The sequence below is a fragment of the Lactuca sativa genome, chromosome 1, assembly GCF_002870075.4.
Source record: "Lactuca sativa cultivar Salinas chromosome 1, Lsat_Salinas_v11, whole genome shotgun sequence".
Classification (NCBI taxonomy): Eukaryota; Viridiplantae; Streptophyta; class Magnoliopsida; order Asterales; family Asteraceae; genus Lactuca; species Lactuca sativa.
Window position 1 is genome coordinate 73590756 of NC_056623.2, and position 22030 is coordinate 73612785.

At 33.4% G+C, this 22030-nt stretch overlaps 3 protein-coding genes across 5 annotated transcripts; all 3 read left to right on the plus strand.

Annotated features, from left to right (window-relative positions):
* Positions 1-2170: 2170 nt before the first annotated feature.
* On the plus strand, positions 2171-3814 carry LOC111916555 (uncharacterized). The gene is made up of 4 exons (XM_023912218.1): positions 2171-2259; positions 2576-3063; positions 3164-3289; positions 3372-3814. Exons 1-4 carry the CDS (start codon positions 2171-2173, stop codon positions 3812-3814), a joined length of 1146 nt encoding a protein of 381 aa, XP_023767986.1.
* An 8805-nt stretch (positions 3815-12619) lies between these two features.
* On the plus strand, positions 12620-16455 carry LOC111916681 (receptor-like protein 6). Of its 3 annotated transcripts, none has more exons than XM_023912355.3 (2): positions 12620-15578; positions 16098-16455. In XM_023912355.3, the coding sequence occupies exon 1, from the start codon at positions 12635-12637 to the stop codon at positions 15575-15577; it is 2943 nt and encodes a 980-aa protein (XP_023768123.1). In that variant the 5' UTR covers positions 12620-12634; the 3' UTR covers position 15578; positions 16098-16455. The 3 variants fall into 3 exon arrangements, with proteins under 3 accessions (XP_023768123.1, XP_023768124.1, XP_023768125.1); XM_023912356.3 differs by having other exon boundaries at positions 16110-16455; XM_023912357.3 differs by having other exon boundaries at positions 16118-16455.
* A 3272-nt stretch (positions 16456-19727) lies between these two features.
* Positions 19728-21825, plus strand: LOC111916586 (uncharacterized). The gene is made up of 4 exons (XM_052765977.1): positions 19728-19845; positions 20843-20878; positions 21000-21124; positions 21622-21825. Exons 1-4 carry the CDS (start codon positions 19728-19730, stop codon positions 21814-21816), a joined length of 474 nt encoding a protein of 157 aa, XP_052621937.1. The 3' UTR covers positions 21817-21825.
* Positions 21826-22030: the final 205 nt, after the last annotated feature.

The window sequence follows — 22030 nt, forward strand, 5'->3', positions numbered from 1 at the left end:
AATTGATGTGTTGTATCTAGGACTTTAATGGCAAAAAAAATGAATAGCAAGAATATGAAGGTACCCATGATACCTGATGTTATTGCATCTTCTGCATTGCTAAATTTTGGAGCAATTGTTGGTATTGGATTTGTATTTTTAAAGAATGATAATCAATAGAAGGTAAAAGCAGAGCATTGGTAGAGGTTTCACATGTAATTAAATTATATAAAATATCTTGAACGAATAAATATTAAAGTCTTAGTATAAGTGATTAATAACAAGTGTTATGTATTATTTTCAACATAACCCACCATTTACAAGACGTGATGAAATATTCGTAGGAATGAAAAGAAAACAAGCTGGCATAAAGTTATAGGAGGGGCCTCTAGGTCATTTTCTATTTATTTGCTTTTTTAACCAATTAGCTTACTTATTTTACTTAAGTCTATATATTTTAATTAAGGGGTATCTTTGTTAATTGTCATGCACAATAGGAAGATATGCAATTGCAATGGATCGTGTGTGTAAGCACGTCAAAATAGAACACCCCCCCCCCCCCCCCCCCCCCCCCCCCCCCCAAATAATAATAATAAATAAATAAATAAATAATAAAACCATCTTTGGTTCGCCACGGGTTCACTTACTAGGTATAAACAAAATGATCTTGCATATCACAAGTCTAAATGGTGACTCTGTTAAGCATGCTTTTAAAAAATAGATGTTCAAAGTACATATAATCAACTCATAAATCAGGTAATATAAACACGCCTTAATTACCTCAGGCATTTCATCAAATGGTTCGTATACATTGACCTTCAATTGTTTATTTCTTGGCATCCTACCTTCATGATCGATACTGGAAGATGTAAGCCTAAACTCATTGTTTGCATTCCCAAGATGATAATATAGTACCCTAATCCTCATGTGGCAACTATGTCATTTAATCAAAATGACTTTCTTTGCTAGCCTAGAACAAAAACCGTCTACGATGGGTCAATGTGACTAAGGCCCTGTTTGTTTACCTCTTAATTAGAAAATTAAGAGGCAATATCTGAAAATTTTAGATTCAGATCGTTTGTTTACGTCTTACTTTTTACCTCTTAAAATAAAAAAGACCTCTTAATTTATCAGATAAGGAACAAAGTCTGAAAAAAATAAAATAAAAGGAACGCGTGTTTTGTTTTTCCCTAAACTACACGATCGAACCATCTTCTTCCTACCGTCTTTCTTCACGTTTTCTTCCAGCCGCTTCTTCCTCTGTGGCGCCTACATCTGTTCGCCTGTAACCCTTCGCCACAGACGCCGCCGGAGACGACGCCGACCACCGACGCCGACCACCCATCTCGTTTTCTTCCTGCTGTAACGTAAAACAGTTGTTGTTTTTTTTTTAAATTTATTCAATTGTAATCTATATGATTTCGATTGATCTTCTTATGGTTCTTCCTTCTTTCAACCCTAATGCGAAAATACATAATGGAAATCAAGTTTTTATGTTATAGTAATCAGTCCCTGTTTTGTTCAATTGTAATCAATATTTTTATGATTTTATATGCTTGATTTTTGATGTGTTCAATGCATAAGATAAAATGTTGAAGTTGAATTTTTGATCTTATAGGATCGATTTTGATGTTATATGCTCGATTTTGATAATATACGATCGAATTCGAATGTGTTTAATGGATATGAAAAAATGTTGATGTTGAGTTTTTGATGGTATAGGCTCGATTTTGATGATATAAGATTGCATTTGAATGTGTTCAATGGATATGATAAAATGTTGATTTTGAATTTTTGATGTTTTGGTTGATTTTTTATACACAACTTTGAGACGCACGCTTCTACCGTACCCCGAACTTTGCACACAGTTGTTTGAAGGCGCGACTGCGACAGTCATTCATAGTTGGGGGCCAACTTCTACCATTCCCCGTCCTACTCAAGATTCAAGTCAGTATAGTTTGCATGACTTTGACGACATTGACTGCACTCAACAAGAAACTATAGCTCTCAGTGAATAGTCCTCCGCTCCATAAAAAAAACAAAAGACTACAGATTCGGCAAAGGGTCAAAATAAAAGTAAATATAAGGTAAAGATACAACGAATTCAAGATTGCTTGAAATCGGGGAAGATATTGCAACAGTTGCTATAATATTTGTGGAAAAACAAACTTCTTCAAATTTGGGAGCGTGTATGGAAAAGTTGGAGAAGTTAGGATGGGGAATATTTGACCCAAGATACACTACTGTTGTTGCCCTTTTTGGTGAAGGTGCGGATAAGAGGCATGTGTGGTTAACGATTGATCCAACTATTTGTGAGAATTGGGTCAAGACTGTTGAAGCACATTATGGAATGTTTCGTTAAGTTTTGATTGAGTCGATGGTTTTTTGTTTTTTTATAAGTAGATGTTTTGAATGACTACATGTTTTGAATGGTTTGATGGTTTTTTTTGGATAACTAGATGTTTTGACTTGATGTTTTGTATTACTTGATCTTTGGTTTGAACTAGATTTTTATATGACATGAATGACTTGATGTTTTTGGATGAATTTTTATGTTATATGTTAACATAATTGTTATGTATTTTCAAAATAACAGATTGCTTATGGATTCGGATGAAGAAATTGCATTTTTCATTTTACTATGTTGCTATTGGTTGAATCTAGCATCCAATAGAATTGGAAGGGCAATTGATAACGATTCGGAAATGAGCGGTCATCAACATACACAAGAATTGTTACATGGAACTTCTACACAATGTCATGTCTTGATGCGTCTTTCTCGTGAAGCGTATGTACTTTTATGCAATCATTTTAGACGAAACAATTGGTTGCAAAGTAGTAAACATATAAGCGTTGAAGAAAAGATTGATATGTTCTTGACAACTATAGCACATAATAAACGATTCAGGATTATCAAACGAAGATTTAAACACTCTACAAAAACTGTTCATAGATGCTTTCATGAGGTGCTAAATGCAATGATGATTTTTGCAAAAGAAGTTATAGTGCCAACGAATTCAAATGCAACTGTCAATTCATCAGAGAGACATCGTAGGCTAAAAGAAATATTTTCTGGAGCAATAGGTGCGTTAGATGGAACTCTTGTACATGCAGTCGTGTCTGCTGATCAACAAACTCGCTACAGGGGAAGAGGAAAAAGGTGAATGCTTTCAAAATGTGTTAGGAATTTGTGATTTTGATATGATATTCACATTCGTATGGGCCGGGTGGGAGGGCATAACACATGATTCGCGAGTTTTGAAAGAAATTGCATTTAACCCGACTCCAGGCTTTCCATTCCCTCCTCCAGGTTTGTTCAATTCTTTTCAAATTTATTATAAAATAGGATTTTAAATTTCTATACATAATACTTCATTCACTCATGTTTATAGATAAATATTACCTTTGCGATGCTGCATACACCAACACTCGTGGATTTATGGCTCCTTACAGCAACACGAGATATTGGTTATCCGATTATCGAAGGCGACGTCCGTTAACTAAGGAAGAAAAATTCAATCATGTACATGCGCAACTCAGAAATGTTATTAAACGTGGATACGGTGTTTTGAAGGCGAGATTCCCAATCCTAAAGCGAATGACTCCTTTTCCATTTTCAGTGCAAAGAGATATAGTCGTCGCTTGTTTTGCAGTCCATAATTTCATAAAGAAATGCGATATTCATGATGAGTTATTTATGGCGTTCGAGGAGAACAATAATCACACACAAGGGGGAGAGAATGATGGCCAAAATATAAACGATATGGAATGGGGTTCACAAGGCAATGAATACATGGATAGTTTGCATGATCAGATTGCGAATCAATTGGGCTAAATTTAAATTTATAGCATCTTATTTGGATTTTAGTATGATTGGGTGGATTTAAAACTATTTATGTTTGATTTGGATTTGTGTTTAATTTTAAATTTATGTTAAATTTGGATTTTATATATTGTTTATATTTTTTTGATACCTATTTAAGAAATTTATTAGGTTATTTTCTAAACAAACACTTGAATTCAATAAAAAAAATAAAACAGACTGGTAAAATGGTCATTTTAATAATTCAGCACAACATTTCAAAGGTCTCAACCAAACAGCATGTTAAACATTCAGCTCTTAAAATTTCAGACCCTCTTAGAAATTCAGATCTCTTAAAAATTTAGATCTTAAAAATCCAGATACTGCCAAACAGTCCCTAAGTAAACATGTTAATAAGAATTGTATGCCCTTAGAATGCAATAAATAAATAAATAAATAAATAAATGATCTTTTAAAACAAAGCTGCTAAATTGACTGGGCTACAGTGATAATAATCATACAATCAATATTTTATGATGATGTACATACACGGACCGTTTTTGATACTCTATTATTCTTATTTATAATATACACCACTATGTCTTTCGAAAGGGTCGTATTGAAATGCCATCATTTTATGTCTATTTTAAATTTTTTGAGTCATTAATATATTACATATGATGAACAAAATTTATTTGTTAATGCTATAATAATCTATGTTTTTCAAATTAAACAATTTATGATATTATTTGCATATAGATTCACTTCAAAAAACTTTTTAACTATTTGTGATCTTTTTACTTCATAGTTGATTATTATTGCACATATTTGATCCGTTATAAGTTATATTCCAAATTGACTTATTTTAATTTAAAGAAAACTGAAATTATTGCTTATAATATTCAACCATTACAATGATTTAACATTTTAAATTACATCTAATTAAAAGCGAAGTGATGAACCCTTAAAGACGTTCATTTATTCTTCTAAAAGATATATAGGAAGGAAACAAATGAACCATTAAAGACGTTTGGTTGATGTTTATATCCTTGTTTGTGGTTCTCTATTGCTGCACTGAATGACAAAAGAGTGACTTTTAACGTCTTATGTAGTTATTGTTTGTATTTGAATTAATATATATATATATATATATGTATATATATATATATATATATATATATATATATATATATATATATATATATATATATATATATATATATATATATATATATATATATATATATATATATATATATATATATGTGTGTGTGTGTGTTTTAGGTTATTTTACAATTTCCATCCCTAATCTTCTTTTAAACTAACAGATTTCGGCACCAAAAAGAAGTTTTATGTTTTTAGACCCTAAAATAAAGTTTTGCAATACTTTATGTACTACAAGTGGCCGATATTTTGGAAAAACTATAACCTTTTACAAAATAACTTTTAAATTGTTTTGTTATGAATAAAAACAAGAACAAAGTCACACATAATATTTAACATGGTTCACTCAATGTGACATAGATCCACATGACAATATGAATATCATGTCGAAGGGAGAGTATTATTAGTCACTAACTTAAAAACTGATAGTACAACTGAATAAATCATATATATCAGCTGCATTAATTAAGAACATGGCCGTGCAGTTACACAAATAAAAACAAGTATATAATAACAAAGAAACTTAGTCACGAGTGACCCAATATAATTTCAATAACTATGATATGTCTTGAAAGAAATAAAATCTAGTTTTTTTGGAAGAAATTACTCAATTGAGGTGCATAATAGATGACACCAACATTCATAACAATTGTTAACGAGTAAATAAATTAATTTAAAATAAATCTTTTCCAAAACAAAGTTACACATTCTCTTAAACCATGGATGGATGATATTTTTGTATGATGTATATGAATTCCTTAAATTACTCTATAAAAGAGTTCTTATGGAGAAAATAGAGACTCCAATATATATAAATATGTATAAGACCGTACCGTATCGAACAAATGTGTATTGCACTAACCCAAATTAACTCATTTTCATATCAAAATCTTGAAATTACTTCTTATAATATCTAACAAATTCAATGATTTGTAATTAAAAAATATCTAAAACGGTAAACTGATGAACCTTTAGACACATTAATTTGTGATTTAGAAAAAAAAAAAAAAAAAAAAAAAAACACATTTAAGAAGAAAACATATGAACCATCAAAGTCGTTGGCGTGATGTTTACTTCGACATTCTTGGTTGTGTATTGCTACAATTAACACGGCAATAGAAAGACTTTAAACTCTTCCATAAGTCTACTAGACTATTGCTTGTATTCGAATTATTGTATTTTAGGTTAAGTTATATTTTTCATCTCTCTATTTTGTTGAAAATTATGAATTTCGGAATGAAAATAATTTTTTATTTTTGACAAAACTTCAGAAATGGTCCATGTGGTTTCTGAAAATCTGAAGTTTAGTCCCTAATCTTTAAAAACCTCACAGATGGTCCCTGTGGTTTTAAAACTTTTAATATTTAATCCTTCCGTCTAACTCTGTCAGCATTCTACCGTTAAGTGAGGGGTACTTTTGTCATTTCAATACCAGGGATCATTTATGAGGTTTTCTCTTATTATCTTAATTTTTTTATTAAAAAAAGAAAAGAAAAAAGAAAAGAAATTCTCTCTCTCTCTCTCTCTCTCTCACCATCACATCATTCCTCACTGTTAGTCACCACCAAATTCTACCACCTGTTCCTTTGGTAAACACTCTGATCCTCATCCCGACCTTCTCTTCCTCCCTCATCGTAGCCTTAAGGTGGATCTTTAGTCTTATGTAATTTACTTCCGCCTTTCGTCAACATGTCAAATCATGAGCATCATAAAAATGGTCTCTCTCTCTACCTGAAAGTTAACCACAAAATTGAGACTGAGTAACATACATGAAATCGATTAGCAACCCCATTACCCCAATGAAATCGTTCACAAAATCAAGAAACAGGTTCTCCATTTTAGTCACCGGAGCAGCCAGATTCGTCGGAACCCATCTCAGCGTCGCCTTGAGACGCTGTGGAGATGACGTTTTATGTCCATAGCAACATCGTTGGTTTCATTAATCTTCTTGACGTCTGTAAAAGTGAAAATCTACAGCCAGTAATCTTTTGGGCATCATCAAATCGAGATGTCAGAATAAACCTGTGACATCCCCAAAATCACGGCCAGAAAAGACCGATTTCATTTATGCTTTTTAAAATAATTTCAGAGTAAATCCTTTTGATTTAAAAGTGTTGCGGAATTTGTTCCCAAAACAAAACATGATAAAATAATATTTATCAAAGCACTTCATCAAGAGATGCATTTTCATTATATAATCAAAACTCGGGATGTCATGTTCCGATACAGACCATAAAGCATAAACGATAACATTATAAGTCATTCAACAAATATATACATATACAAACTTGTAAACAAAACAACTCGATGATTCATCCATCTTACGCCCTTGCGCCACTTCCTGTAATACAAATAAAACTGAGTGGGTCAGGCTTGAGAGCCTGGTGAGCATATAGGGTTTTCAACCCACAATAAATATATTATATTTAATTTCACCAACCAATCACTATCCCGATTACCTATTCCCGTTATCCTCACTTTACGTCCCTAAAACAACATCTATCTCAAGGGACCTAATCTAGGATTTTCATCGGGACGCACATTACTGCTAAGGGGTTTCCTCAACAATAGATATCCTAAAGGCAACCATGAGGGGGATAGAGTACACCGGTGAACACATCGTTCACAACACCTACAGGTTATGAAACTGCTAGTGTTCCACAAGACTGTCTAGAAGGAGTCTGTGGTCGTTATCCATACTCCGCTGAGTAACTAGGTCAACAACAACAACATCGAGGTCTCTCATCTGTTTATTACACACCAACTGTCTACCCATGTTCCACCCAACATATTAGTAGATAAAAATATACATTTTTATACATAGTTTAAAACCTGTATAGCATTTTCATTCAATATATATTCCACATAACAGATGAGGCACACCCACATAACACGTATTTCATAGAAAATAAATCAGATATATGAGATAGAAGAGAATGAATATACATTCACACATATAACAACAAAATTATACACATAACACGTATTTCGTATAAAATACTTCATAATTATGCGTTAGAAGAAAGTAACCACACACTCACTTGATCACAAGATGATCGGACAGCACTACGTCTTGTAGAAGTAGTAATCCTCAGCAGATCTGGAAGATCTCCACAAAAATCGAACTTCTCGCGGATAGAGCTTCGGCTTGGGAATCGCACTTCTCGGGATCTTCGGGGCTTCAAAACTTGCTTCGGGGCTCGGGAATATTGCCGGGGCTTCGGGGTACTTCTGGCACGCAAATCGAGGTAAAACAGGAGAGAGAAGAGAGAAAAAGAGCAAATGAGCCGGCTGCCATCGCATCCTATTTATAGAGGCTGAGCCTCGCACGTACGCTGGGCGTACACGTCCGAATCGTCATGGCATGCGTCATCTGAAGAACTCGAGTGCGAAGGTCGTCATGCTTCGCTATACGCTGGGCGTACTTCGGATATGCTCGGTGACTCCCCTTCGGATAATGCCGAATTTCATAATTAAATTTAAATATTAATTATTTAATAAACTTTGAAAATTCATATCTTCTTCATACGAACTCTGTTTTTGACGTTCTTTATATCCACGCGTAGGTGAGACTACGCTCTACAACTTTCGTTTAGACTCGGTGTGCTAATTTTGAATTTATTTTTATTAATTATTTTTAGTAGGCCGGGACAAAAAAATTTCGTTATAAATTCATAACTTCTTCGTTTGGCGTCCGTTCTCGCCTAACTTTTCATCGCTTTGATACCAACAACGAGATCTTCGATTCTCGTTTAGATTGTTTCGGCTAAAAACCGTTCGATCTCAAATCGAGTATTTCGGGCTGCATACCGCTAAGTCGAAACTTCAATAAATCATAACTTCCTCATACGAAGTCAGATTTGGGCGTTCTATATATATTCGGAAACCTCATTTAAACTATTACAACATTATCCAAAGATAACGAGTTTATTTTACACTTAAATTTTGACGCTTATTTTTATTCTTAATTAATCAAACCACATAATTAAGCAATTAAGCACAAAAGACATAATACTCAAATAATACACTTCTATTATTTCAAAACAGGTTACAAAGGTTAACCTAGACTATTATATCAACATTAATGACAGGCCCAGAAACACAGACGTTACAAAACCCTTTGAATCCCTTTCAATTCATCAACCAACAATCTTTTGGGCATGATCAAGTCAAGGAGGATTTTTTGTTAAAGTTGTTGTCTGTGCCAGAATCAACAGGATGAGGTGTTACCATGCTTGGATCCGAAGGGCTGTTACCGATAAGTTTGTTAAAGTTGTGGAAGGGAACCTTGATGATAAAAATCTTGATCGCATGGTATTATTATTATTATTATTATTATTATTATTATTATTATTATTATTATTGTTGTTGTTGTTGTTGTTGTTATTATTATTATTACTATGAATTAGAGAACTTGTAGTTAGAGAATTAGTGCAGGAATTTAATTAAGGTTCGTTCTTATGATGTGGATTGGCCATTATCGAGAAATTAGGATGGGTATTCTGGTAATAAACTGGAATCCTTTTTATGGGTCTCAAGAAACCTAATTCTGAACTAAACCCAACCTAATGATGTATTGGTGTTTTGAGCTCAGAGGACATTGTGGTAATGGGTGAGGTCGAATTTTGTAGGTGGATATTAGGGTGTAATGGAATCAAGGAGATTAGATCCATGACAGTAATCTAGTGTAGGTTTGTGTTTGTTTTTAATTGAGTTTCAAAGATCTGATCTGTAAAATCGATTTTTTTAAGGATTTCAGAAACTTTTTTGCAAACACGATTGAGTGAGGCGACGATGGAATCATGGAAATTGAGTATTGGTTAGAGAGAGAGAGAGAGAGATAGGATCCATTACATATTAAATTTTATTTTTTTTTCCTTTTTATTTAAAATAATAGAAAACTTTCATAAATGGTCCATATGTATTGAAATGACGAAAATGCTCCTCACTTAACGGTAGAAAGTTGACGGAGTTAGGCGGAAGGACTAAACATTAAAAGTTTTGAAACCACAGAAACCATCCATAAGGTTTAAAATTAGGGACCAAACTTCAGATTTTATGAAACCATAGGGACCATTTCTGAAGTTTTGTCTTTATTTTTTTATTTCTTTTTTGTCGCTCTCAAACAAAAAAGGTGTACACAAGAGAGTTAAGGTTTGTAAAATTGCTACTTTATTTACATATTAAAGTGTTTGTTAATATATTATTGCACTACTAGAAAACATGTTCGTACGGAAAATAGTACCGAAAAACTACCGTAGCTAATTAGCTACGGAATCGCTACGGATCGGCTACAGAATGGGATGCCCTAATCTAGGAACGAAATATCTACGAAATAGCTACGCAAATAGGTACGGATGCTACTCCGTAGCTATTCCGTAGCGAATTAGCTACGAAATAGCTACAAATGCTAATCCGTAGCTAATTAGCTACGGAATGACTACGGAATACCTACGGATACTAATTATGGATTAGCAACAGAATATGCTTTCCGTTTGAATTCCGTAGCTAATTAGCTACGTATTTTTCTTATTTTTGATTTTTCGGGCACCAAACATCGTTGTTTTCGTTTTGTTTTTTTCACACCTCTACCATACATGATTAAATATATTTTCATCAACTTATAGCTATTCATATCGTTCATAAAGTCGTGTGCCCATTCGGATCAAGTACTCGTTTCACAGTTTAACATGGTAATGCATATACTTTTCACCAACTTATGATGGATTATGTTTGTATATGTATATTTATATACATGAATGAGTTGTGGTATAAGTGTACGTGTATATGTGTATGTATACGTGTTTGTGAGATGTATGTGAACGTTATCAAAAACATTATAGTGTTAAACCATTAAACAAGTAATGGATCCCGTATGTTCGCACAACTTTATAAATGATATTAATAGCTATAAGTTGGTGAAAATACAGATAATCATATATAATAGAGGTCTGAAAAAAACGGAGCGAAAAAAACAAAGTTTGGTGCCCGAAAAATAAAAAATAAGAAAATTTTGTAGCTAATCCGTAGCTAAATAGCTACAGATGTTTATTATTTTTTATTTTTCGGGCACCAAACTTGTTTTTTTTTCGTTCCGTTTTTTTTCAGACCTCTACTATACATGATTATCTATATTTTCACCAACTTATAATGTATTAGACAATGTTATTAATATGTATTTGTATTTGATATTTTTTTAGGTTTATTAGTTTTATTGTAAGGTTGTTTGTTTTGTGGTTGGGTTTCAATATTATTATAAAATGTAACGAGATTTTTTTTAGTATTTTTGGATAGAAAAAACGGGATGTTTTTATAATTTTTTGCTGTTTTTTTTATTTAAATAAAAAGTAATTACCTACGGATTACCTACGAAAATCCGTAGGTAATATGAGTCGTAGGAAATCTATAGGTAATAAACTCAATGTTAGTCAAAGTGGGCTCCGTCAGTAATTTGTAGCAAATCCATAGCTATGTATTTTCGTAGCAATTCCGTAGGAAACTAGTCAACTTTAATCAAACTTGACTTCCTTCAGTAATCCGTAGGCATTCCGTAGCAATTCGTGTCCGTAGCTAATCTGTAGGTATTATACCTACAGAATAGACCTATAGCTAGTCCGTAGCAAATCTATAAGTATAAATTTCCCACAGACATTTATGCTGCAGGTCATTTTCCATAGCAAATCCGTAGGTATTGTCTTATACCTACCGAATACCTATGGATTGTACCGTAGCTATTGCCCTAGTTTCTAGTAGTGTTGGTATATTATTATAAGTACTAACTATGGACAATTTACAAAGAGAGAACCATTACATCTATCTTAAACTAATCAGGAAAGATGGACAGTGACATACTATCACATACGCGATTGAAAGACAATATTTTTATAGAATACTTCCAAATTTAATTAAAAAAAAGATATATATATTTTTCAATCGACTAACTTATACAACCAAAAATCTTCAATCTTAGTCAAAGAGAGGATTTGAACTTAATCAATTCAATAAATCAAGGCCACCTTTTTAACCGCTTCAATACTGCCATGACATTGATCTTCTGGTTATTTAAAAGGGGCTCATCCCCTATTTTTCCACTTTTCACATATCAACTTATAAAGTTTTCAGTATTTGCCATCAAATTTGTGACAAAGAAAGGAAAAGACCAAAATACTGATCTTTTTTTTTTTTTTTTTTTTTTTCTTTCTTTCTTGTAATTAGTTTGTTTTTTTTTTTTTTTCTTTCTTTCTTGTAATTAGTTTGTTTTTTTTTTTCTTTCTTTCTTGTATTTAGTTTGTTTTTTTTTTTTCTTTCTTTCTTGTATTTAGTTTGTTTTTTTTTTTTTTTTTTTTTTAAATCCCAAAATTCTTTTTTATTTGGCTCTATTTGTTGAATTTTCAGCTATACATTTTATTGGTTCCCCTTCACCATTACCCACAGGCCACAGCCATGGTGATTATCTGGTTATGTTTGTACGTTGAAATTACTTACTCATGGTCTCTCTCTCTCTCTCTCTCTCTCTCTCTCTCTCTATATATATATATATATATATATATATATATATATATATATATATATATATATATATATATATATATATATATATATATATATATATATATATATATATATATATATATATAATGAACATTGCATGTCCATAAACAATTATAAAATAAACCCCCCTTTTCATTCATGGCTTCATACATGAAATACTTAAAGTTCTTGGAAACCATCTCCTTTCTGTATGTGTCGGTAACAGTGATATGCACCGGCTCATCACAAAACCATGATGAAGAATGCTCAGGCTTGTTTCAGTTTAAGCAGAGCATAATTCATCAAGATGATATTGCTTGTGGTGCTCATGGATCTCAAGTGTTTCATTCTTGGAACAATAGTTTTGATTGTTGTTCATGGGAGGGGGTGACCTGCAGCCATGACCATGATCAGTACTATGGTCAAGTGATGGGTCTTGACTTGAGCGAGAGGTCTCTTTGTGGGCGTATCAACTCCAACAGCACCCTCTTCAACCTTGTTCATCTTCAGAGACTCAACCTTTCTGGGAACGACTTTGGTGAATCTGAAATCCCTTCTAAGATTGCTCGTCTAAAGCAATTAAGAAGCCTCGATCTCTCTTATTCTGGGTTTAGTGGCCAAATCCCGACTGAAATCTTGCAGCTGTTTCAGTTGTCTTCTTTAGATCTGTCATGGAATTCACTAAAGCTTCAAAATCCTAGCCTCAAGGATCTAGTGGAAAACTTTACAGAGCTCGAAGAACTCCATCTCTCTGGTGTTGACATAAGTTCTTCTGTACCTCATTTCTTGGCCAACTTTTCTTCTTTGAAGTCACTCAAGCTAAGAGATTGTTCTCTTGGGAATGAATTCCCTGCAGCCATACTTGAGCTGCCAAAGTTGCAAGTTCTTAACTTGGCAGACAATACAAACCTCGCTGGTTCCTTTCCAGAATTTCATGGCAAAAGCATACTAAAAGAGGTGATACTAGGTGGCACAGGTTTCTTTGGGATTGTACCAGAATCCATAAGCCACCTCAAGCATTTGACAGTCTTGTCCCTTAGTTATTGCTCTTTCTCGGGGCGCATTCCACGTTCACTCTCTAACTTGACGCAACTCACTATCTTGGATCTTGGTGAAAATCACTTCACAGGTTCAGTTCCTTCCTTGGTAAGTCTTTTGAATCTCCATGGTTTGGTACTTGATGGCAACAAATTTGAGAAAGGACGCTTTCCCAATTGGCTTGGAAAGCTGAGTAAACTTAGTAAACTCTATCTGTCTGATATGAACATAAACGGCGAAATCCCACTCTTTCTATCCAATCTAACCAAACTTAGTGAGGTAGGAATGGACAGAAATTCTCTTACCGGTGGTATACCATCCTGGTTGTTCAACCTCACCCAACTAACATATTTAAATCTTCAGATGAATCAATTGCAAGGACCAATTCCAAACACATTTTCCAACTTCAAAAGTCTTAAGTATCTTCACCTAGGTGGAAACAATTTCAGTGGTAGGGTAGAACTCGACATGTTCCTAGGACTCAACAAACTCCAAGTACTCTTTTTAGGTTATAACAGGATATCATTAGTAACCACCAACAACTACACCAATACCACTCTACCAGAATTTGAGTGGTTAGAACTGTCATCATGCAACTTGAAGGAATTTCCTGCCTTTTTGCGCTTCCAAAATAAATTGACTGCCTTACATCTTGACAGCAACAACATTGATGGCCTGGTACCTGTGTGGTACTGGAACAACAGCCGGGAAACATTAGAGTTGATTAACCTTTCAGGCAACTCCATCACTGGCTTTGATCAGCATCCTCATTTTCTCCCATGGAGAATTTTAGAAGTATTTTTTATTGACAACAATCAGCTACGAGGACAACAACCAATTCCACCACAATCCACAGTTGTTTATCTAGTCTCACATAATAATCTGACAGGAGAAATACCACCATCGATATGTGAATTGAAATCTCTTCAACACTTAGATTTGTCTTTTAACAACATGAGTGGAACACTCCCTTCATGTTTGGGTATCTTAAGCAATTCGTTAGTATCTTTAAATCTGAGACGAAATAATTTCCAAGGCAAAATGATGAATGCTTTTATGCCTGGAAGCTTGCTGGAAAACCTTGATTTGAGTGAAAATAGATTTACGGGTCAGCTGCCAAGATCATTGATGAATTGTATCAATTTAGAGTTTCTTTCTCTTGGAGATAACGCTTTTCATGACGTCTTTCCTTCTTGGCTGGGAACTCTTTCCAAGCTGCAAGTTCTGGTTTTGCGGTCCAACAAACTTGATGGTTCAATTCAAGGTTCCTCACAGTTCCCTATGTTACGGATCATAGACCTCTCTAACAACAATTTCAGTGGTCAGTTGCACCAAAACCATTTCCAAACATGGCACGCCATGAGCCCCAACCATCTTGGTGTTTCATCTGTTATGGAATCAAATATATCCTCCAAACACGTCCATATAAATTGGCCTTACACCGTGACATTAACACACAAAGGTGTCAGAACAGAGTACCCACATATTTTAACCATAGATATGTCCATTGATCTCTCTTGTAACCATTTTGAAGGAGAAATCCCACAATCACTCCAACATCTTCAAGGCCTTCAATCGCTCAATCTTTCCAACAATCATTTTACTGGACGTATCTTGCCATCTTTAGGGAACATAACAAATCTTGAAGCTTTGGATCTCTCTCGAAATGACCTATCTGGGGAAATTCCTCAACAGTTGGTGCAACTCAGATTCCTTTCCATCTTCAATGTGTCATTCAACCATCTTCAGGGGCGTATCCCACAAGGAAAACAATTTGATACATTTGATAACAGCTCCTACATCGGGAATCCCCGATTGTGTGGGCAACCTTTATCCAAGGAAGGTCAAGATTTAAAGGTTCCAGGAGTTCAACCAACAAGCAATGTGTCTGAGTCTCTCTTCCCGAGTGAAAGAATTGATTGGATCTTTGTATTCTGTGGAGTTGGAAGCGGGCTGATTGTTGGGGTTGTTATTGGAAACTTTCTATATGAAAGGTATAGTTATCGGTTCACAAAGAGGAAGGACAGATGGGTAAGGCCACTTCGTAACACGAGGAGAAACTAAGGTACAATATTGATTCTCGCAGCAATTTTTCAAGATAATAATTTGTTTATGTGTATGTAGTCTCAACCAAATGGAAAATGTTTTTGTATGTCATCCAGAAAAGTATAATGCTTCTATATATGTTTTTAGACTTATATTTTTAAATTAAAGTAATCCTAACAATATCTTTTAGAGATTAACTATCATACATTTTAACTTTATTGTATTATCAACAATTACTTGACTTTTTTGTAATCTGTCTCATTTGTCAAAAGATTCAATTAACTTATATGTCAAGTCGATTATGCATTTTAGCAAAGAAAGTCTTATTAACATATTTAACTTAAAAATAATAAAGAATAAATCTTTTTATTTTAGCTTGGATAAGTTACGTGTCGAGTCCATTAGTTATGTGATGTCGGTCTATGTTTTAAACATGGTATTTATTTATAATAAGTTCATCATAATATCTATGACAAGAATGTTACTTTTTGAGATGTTATGATATAGTTTCTAAGACGCCATTTTACTGTTGATGAAGCATTTTCTATAGTTAGTCAGGAGGCGTCATAGCTTAAAGTTCGAAGGGTATGGAGAAGTTGTTGAAGACCTTCAAGGGATTTCAGTTTGTTTTACCATGTATAGTAAGTGTATATTACGTTTAAGTTTGTGGTTGTCTGAATTACATTTCTTGGAGTAGACTTTCACTATAAGATTATGATGTATCATACAGTTCCATTGTTTAAGTTTATCGTTTATGCATGATGGCATGATCATAGTCTCTTATGTAAGCTATTGTTAAGTATTTACAACCTCAACCTCAACCTTAGATTTGGGGTTGTGATAGTATGAAATTCATGTATATTATATATTTTCAAATAAAATTTATGTATATTATATGTTTTTGAATTAAACAAGTGAAATTCATTGTTGGTATAAAATGTAATAATTCTTTTAACAATAAATCAATGTTATTACTCGGACTATTTCAATTGATTTCAGTTGAATTACACAAATACCTTTTAAACTTCAATCCAGAAATTCAGCAACACGAATATGTTTTCATCCATTTTCTTTCATGATTTCAAACCCTTTCAGTTGACTTAACAGCTAAAAATCCTGTTCTCGAGTTTTAAAATTAAGGAAAAGAAAGGGAATGAAGAGAAGGATATTAGTACTAAATACACCGAAGCCGTAAAGAGGTTCCACCCATGAGAATAACCATGCAGTCTATGAATAGTGAATTATGCACTCCAGTCTCCAAATCTTCATATTCAATGAATGGTGCTACTTGTTTTTGTTATAAAACATATCGCCAGTTTTTATATATATAATAAGGTAACATTAAGAATTACCTGATGCGACTTCATCCAATGACCTGAAGTAGTGGGTTCAAGTGCAGATATTTTCTGTAACTTATCATGTTTTCAATCACTATTAACATAACCAATTCTATATAAACTAAAAGAAGGAACAATTATTGATTTGAGATAACAAATATATAGAGCAGCAATGCGAAATTTTGTTGTGGAATCATACATAAAGTACAGGTAGAACAATGAAAACATTACATAAGAAGCGACCTAGGCATTTCATCGAATACATGGTGGGCGGTGACCAGAACTTCATCCTGCATAACGGTGAACATCTTAGTCTTATCACCAAATCCTCCTGGTACAATAACTTGGATTTAGGTTACACCGTCTCTACATCCACATTATTATACTTGTCCTATTCTTCTGTCGTCACTTCTTCTGACTCCATACAGATTTCTTCATGAGAGGAGAGCTGGTGGTAGCCAGTGTTGCATTGACGCTCGATTTGTAAGCAAAGTGTGGCTGTGTGGGATAAAGAAGATGGTGAGAAGTCAAAAAGGGTAAAGAGATGTGGAGGTGTCCATAAGTTGATTTAAAGGCATTTAAGGGGAAGTAGCAGGAAGTGGAGGTGGAGGTGGATAAAGATAAATCAAGGAAACTGAAAATGTCATAAAAGTAAGGAGGAGTCGACCCACACCACCCAGAACTCCTCAAGTAAAACCAAATAAAAATCACTCAAGCCGTTAGACCAGCCAGTCGTTTACCATGGTTTACTAAATGTTTATAACTAAAAATATGTGAAAGCTTTGTAAAAATTCTGTGAAAAATATTTTTGTAAAAAAACAAAGGCTGTAAAAATAAGATGTAAAAGAAGGTGTAAAAAGATTCAAAAATATGAAAACGAAGTTGTAAAAAATAAAAGAACATATGAATATAAAGTTTGTAAATAATTTGGGCAAATTTTGAAAAAAAAAAAACAAATTATAACAAAAATTAAAACTTGGGCATTATAATAAGAAAATGTTTTTGGCAAACTAAATAAAAGGACCGAATTGTAATAAAAAATAAAATTTGGTCAAAAGCTATAAATAAGCACAAGTTGGGATGGATTTGGGTCGGGTTATGTAGGGCAGATTGGTTGGATCCGACTAATTCTAGATGGTTGTCAAATAAAAAGGAAGACCGTCCAACTCCCGACCTCCTGAAGATAATCAAAAAGCTCTTAAAACTTGCTCCAAATATAGTGTTGGTTTATAATAAAACGTATCTTAATTAATTTCTTTATACTCTTGATAGAATAGCCCCGAATAGAAAGTTTATCTTAAACCATATAGGGATGAGCATCCAGACTGGACCTGAACTTGTCCTTAAACCTGGATCGATACCTGTTTTATGTAGTCAGGCCGATTATCAATTCTTGGATTGTCAATTTTCCGATTCCGTTTTTTTAAACAGTTCCAAGTATTCGACTAGTTTGTTCTCGAATTGTACCACATATAATGAATGTTGTACAGTTCCAAGTATTCGACTAGTTTGTTCTCGAATTGTACCACATATAATGAATGTTGTACTGGCCCAATGCAATGAATGTACCATACACTTCATCGAATTGCACCACACGTAATGAATGTTGTTTGGTCTAGAGTCTTTACATTCCTCCCAAACTGTTTTCGGTATCGATTGGGTCCAAATACTCACCCATACAACCAAACCTACGAAACCGGTGGAATTAGATTCAAATTTCCTAAAATTTCATAGGTATTCCAACCAACCAAACAACTCCTTAATATAATTTAGGTTATTTTACGGTTTGCTTCACTCTGCTTTATGAAAAGTATGGATTCGACCCCGAAAAGGACGTTTATGTTTTCATTCTCCCAAATAAATGTTTGTGGCTTTTTATCTTCATTATCAATGAATTAGTATTCAAATTAACTTATTCTCATATAAAACAATTACGATTGCACCAATTATGCATTTATGCTTAACCAATAAAACGATTTATGATCGGAATTGCATTTAAAAAGAAAGTTGATGAGGCAGTAAAAATCTTGATTTGTGATTTTAAAATATATATGTGAACGAAACAAACATAACCATTCAATACCTTGGTTCGTGAATTGTGATTTTATAAGTATCTAACGAGTAAACATACATACAATCAAAGAAGTTCGTGTGACACGTTTGTGATTGTCAATTTTGCTACATTTAAATATTTAATAGATAAAGAAAGATGTTGAAGTCTTCCACTAGCGGTAGTTTGTATTTAAATTAATATATTTTAGACAAAATTACACCTTTGGTCCTCGTATAGTTTGTCAAAACAAGCCGATTTGGTACAACTATCAATGACTCTACGTGATAGGTTTATGTGATTTCATTTTTTGCTTGGTTGCACTACTAGAAAAAAGGCCTTTTACGACGCACAAAATACGACGCTCATTGATCTATGTTACGCAAAGGAGAGTGACATTAGAAAAATGTCATCTCTTCAAAAAAATTTAGGATAGAAGACACGCATTATTGCGCGCCCTTAAATTAGTGTCTAAAAAAAACACGGAGGGCACCTATAATAAAATGCGCGTCGTCTAAGGATGTCGCTTTATATTTTTTAATGGAACGCGCGTTCCATAAAGGGGGAAATGAAATTCTGAAAAAATTAAAAACCCCGCCATGCTCTCCTCTACCTTCTTTCAATCGTTCTTCTCTCTCTCTCTCTCAATCAAATACCAAAAATCGACTATTGTTGGAACTAGGGTTCCGGTTCTTAGTGAAATCGAAGGTTTTTTGGTCACCAGGCCATGAAATTGATCAAAGGGGTACAGTTTTTGGAACCACCTTCCGTTTAACCTCCGATGACTTTCTTTCATTTTTATCACCGGTTTTCACTCTCTTGTTCGGCTTACAGGAACAAGAAACGCGTTCGTGTTTGTGTTGCCAATTCCGATACTTCACCGGAATCCAAATCCCGGGGTTCGATTTCTCTCACGTTCACAATATTTCTATCTATTAATTCCTATAAAAATTGCGGCACCTCTTATTTTGCTGATCTGTCTCTCTCAAAAACCCTAGTTTACCATCGTTCTTCCCTCTTCGGCGATCTCATCTAAAACATCGTTCTTATAGTCACTAACTATCATCTTTCTCATAGCGTCACGAGATCCGGACATTGAAGGAGGCGAAGGCGGCAGCCTCAAGAACAATGACAGAACCATTAACTCGTAAGTGTTTCATTTCAACCATGCAATCAATGAAATCTATGTTGATGATTTTGGGATTCCTGTCTCCACTTGTTTATGCTTAATTGTGTGCTTGAAAAATGGGTTTTCATTTCTTTTTTCTTATGCTCAACTGGGCATTGAATGTTTGAATTTTCACCGGTGCGGTTTCTCGTTTTTGCTATATTTGTAAAGTGAAGGTCTCGATTTGTCGATTTGTTTTATTCTGCTTATGTTATGAATGCGCGAGTCTAAACATAAATTATGTTGACATTAATGGTGGAATAGTATTCGCATACAGAGCTACCTTTCTTCAAATCCTAATTTTTCCTATCTGACATTGCATTTTGTTAGCGATTTTAATTGAATGTTCGCAAGTTTTTATGCGAACAAATACACAATCATAGGGGCGTTTTCAAAGTGATTATTGCGATTTCAAAGAATCATAATCAGATAATTAGGTGTATCCCACTAGGGCTAGTTAGGTAATTCCACATTTATCTCAATAATTAATTCTCTTAAAGCAAATTCATATCTGCACATCTCCATATCTGGATCATTTGTCATCAAATAATAAAAAATTCAAAATCATAAGCTGCTAACTGTGAAGTCGAATCATGATAATCAGTTTAAATTCGCATCCAAACAATCTCCACATATACAATTGTATCTTATTCAACTATTATGCTACTCTTTTAAACTTATGAACAATTCACTATATGAAATAATCTGTCCTTTTTTTTTTCTTTAAGGTTTTGATTGGATCAATGGGGATAAAACTCAATCCTGTAAACTATATATAGAGTGTTTTTATTACTTAATACAAAAAGAAAGACTTATTAAGTCCTAACTTTTTACAAATCTATCCTCATATATGTTTTCCTTGTGTAATTTGATCTTTCTTTATAGGGAAATTTATAGCTGGAAGATCTGAATCCCAATCTTTTGTAGTTAGTGCAACAGAGAAAGTGATTGATGGATCTTCTTCAACTAAGCAATTAGAAGCTCTTGATGCAGATTCTGAACATTCCAAAGTATGTTAATATGCATCCATTCACATTTTCAAATTTGGGTATGTAATTGTATTATCATAACGATTTTTATTCCACCAAAATAACAAAATTTTATTTTCATTTGTAGTTTTTTACATTATAAGATATTATAACACTTGTGGAAACTTTCAGGAGGAATGTTTTTTTAATGGAAAACGATATGCATTTTTTGCTTCTTTATTTTTTGTATAAAGTTTTTGGTTGTTTATGTTGATTTTTACTTAAACAACTGTAATCAAGACAAATTCTTGAAGTGTTACTTATAATTTTATTAGATCTTATAATACTATTTGTAAACGAATTTGAAAATAATAGTAGTATCAAGTATCTTTATAAAACATTATTGTTCTTTCTAAATTTTTAATTGAAGTTCTTTACTTTTGTAAATAATATTAAGAGATAAGTTGTCTGATACTTAATGTAAGTAAATCATTTTTCCTCATACATTTTCCATGGTGCTTTCTGATTCTTTGATTTAGATAAATCTTGATGAAGAACAACTTGATGAAATAAATGAAAAGGATTTTGTTGCTTCACCAATTCTTGTTGAAGATATTGCAGCTATGGAGGAAGTAGATTTAGTTTCTTTATTTGATATTGTTGTATCTTACATCCATCTCTTCCTTTATAACATTTTATTTCTTAAAATATCTTCAGGTTGTTTGATCAAATAAGTCATTTATGGAGGCTTCTGTTGATGCATCATTTTAAAAGGGAATGTTGGAACACACAACTGCAGCTCTTCAGCAAACCGAGTCAACTCATTTTTGTTCTGTGATGAATTATATTGACTCAATCGACGCGTATGGTCCCATCTGGTAAATGTCTAAACTACCCCTTCACCCTTGGTACATGTTTATCTCTCTCTCTCTTTCTCTCTCTGTATAT

Excerpts from the sequence above, each read along its gene's own strand:
- LOC111916681 (XM_023912355.3), top strand. The coding sequence starts at position 12,635 with ATGGCTTCATACATGAAATACTTAAAGTTCTTGGAAACCATCTCCTTT.
- LOC111916555 (XM_023912218.1), top strand. The coding sequence starts at position 2,171 with ATGGAAAAGTTGGAGAAGTTAGGATGGGGAATATTTGACCCAAGATAC. Across the intron at positions 2,260-2,575 it reads GGTGAAGGTGCGGATAAGAG|ATTGCTTATGGATTCGGATG; the intron begins GCATGTGTGGTT and ends TCAAAATAACAG. Across the intron at positions 3,064-3,163 it reads AATATTTTCTGGAGCAATAG|GAATTTGTGATTTTGATATG; the intron begins GTGCGTTAGATG and ends AAAATGTGTTAG.
- LOC111916586 (XM_052765977.1), top strand. The coding sequence starts at position 19,728 with ATGACTTTCTTTCATTTTTATCACCGGTTTTCACTCTCTTGTTCGGCT. Across the intron at positions 20,879-20,999 it reads TGGGGATAAAACTCAATCCT|GGAAATTTATAGCTGGAAGA; the intron begins GTAAACTATATA and ends CTTTCTTTATAG. Across the intron at positions 21,125-21,621 it reads CAGATTCTGAACATTCCAAA|ATAAATCTTGATGAAGAACA; the intron begins GTATGTTAATAT and ends TCTTTGATTTAG.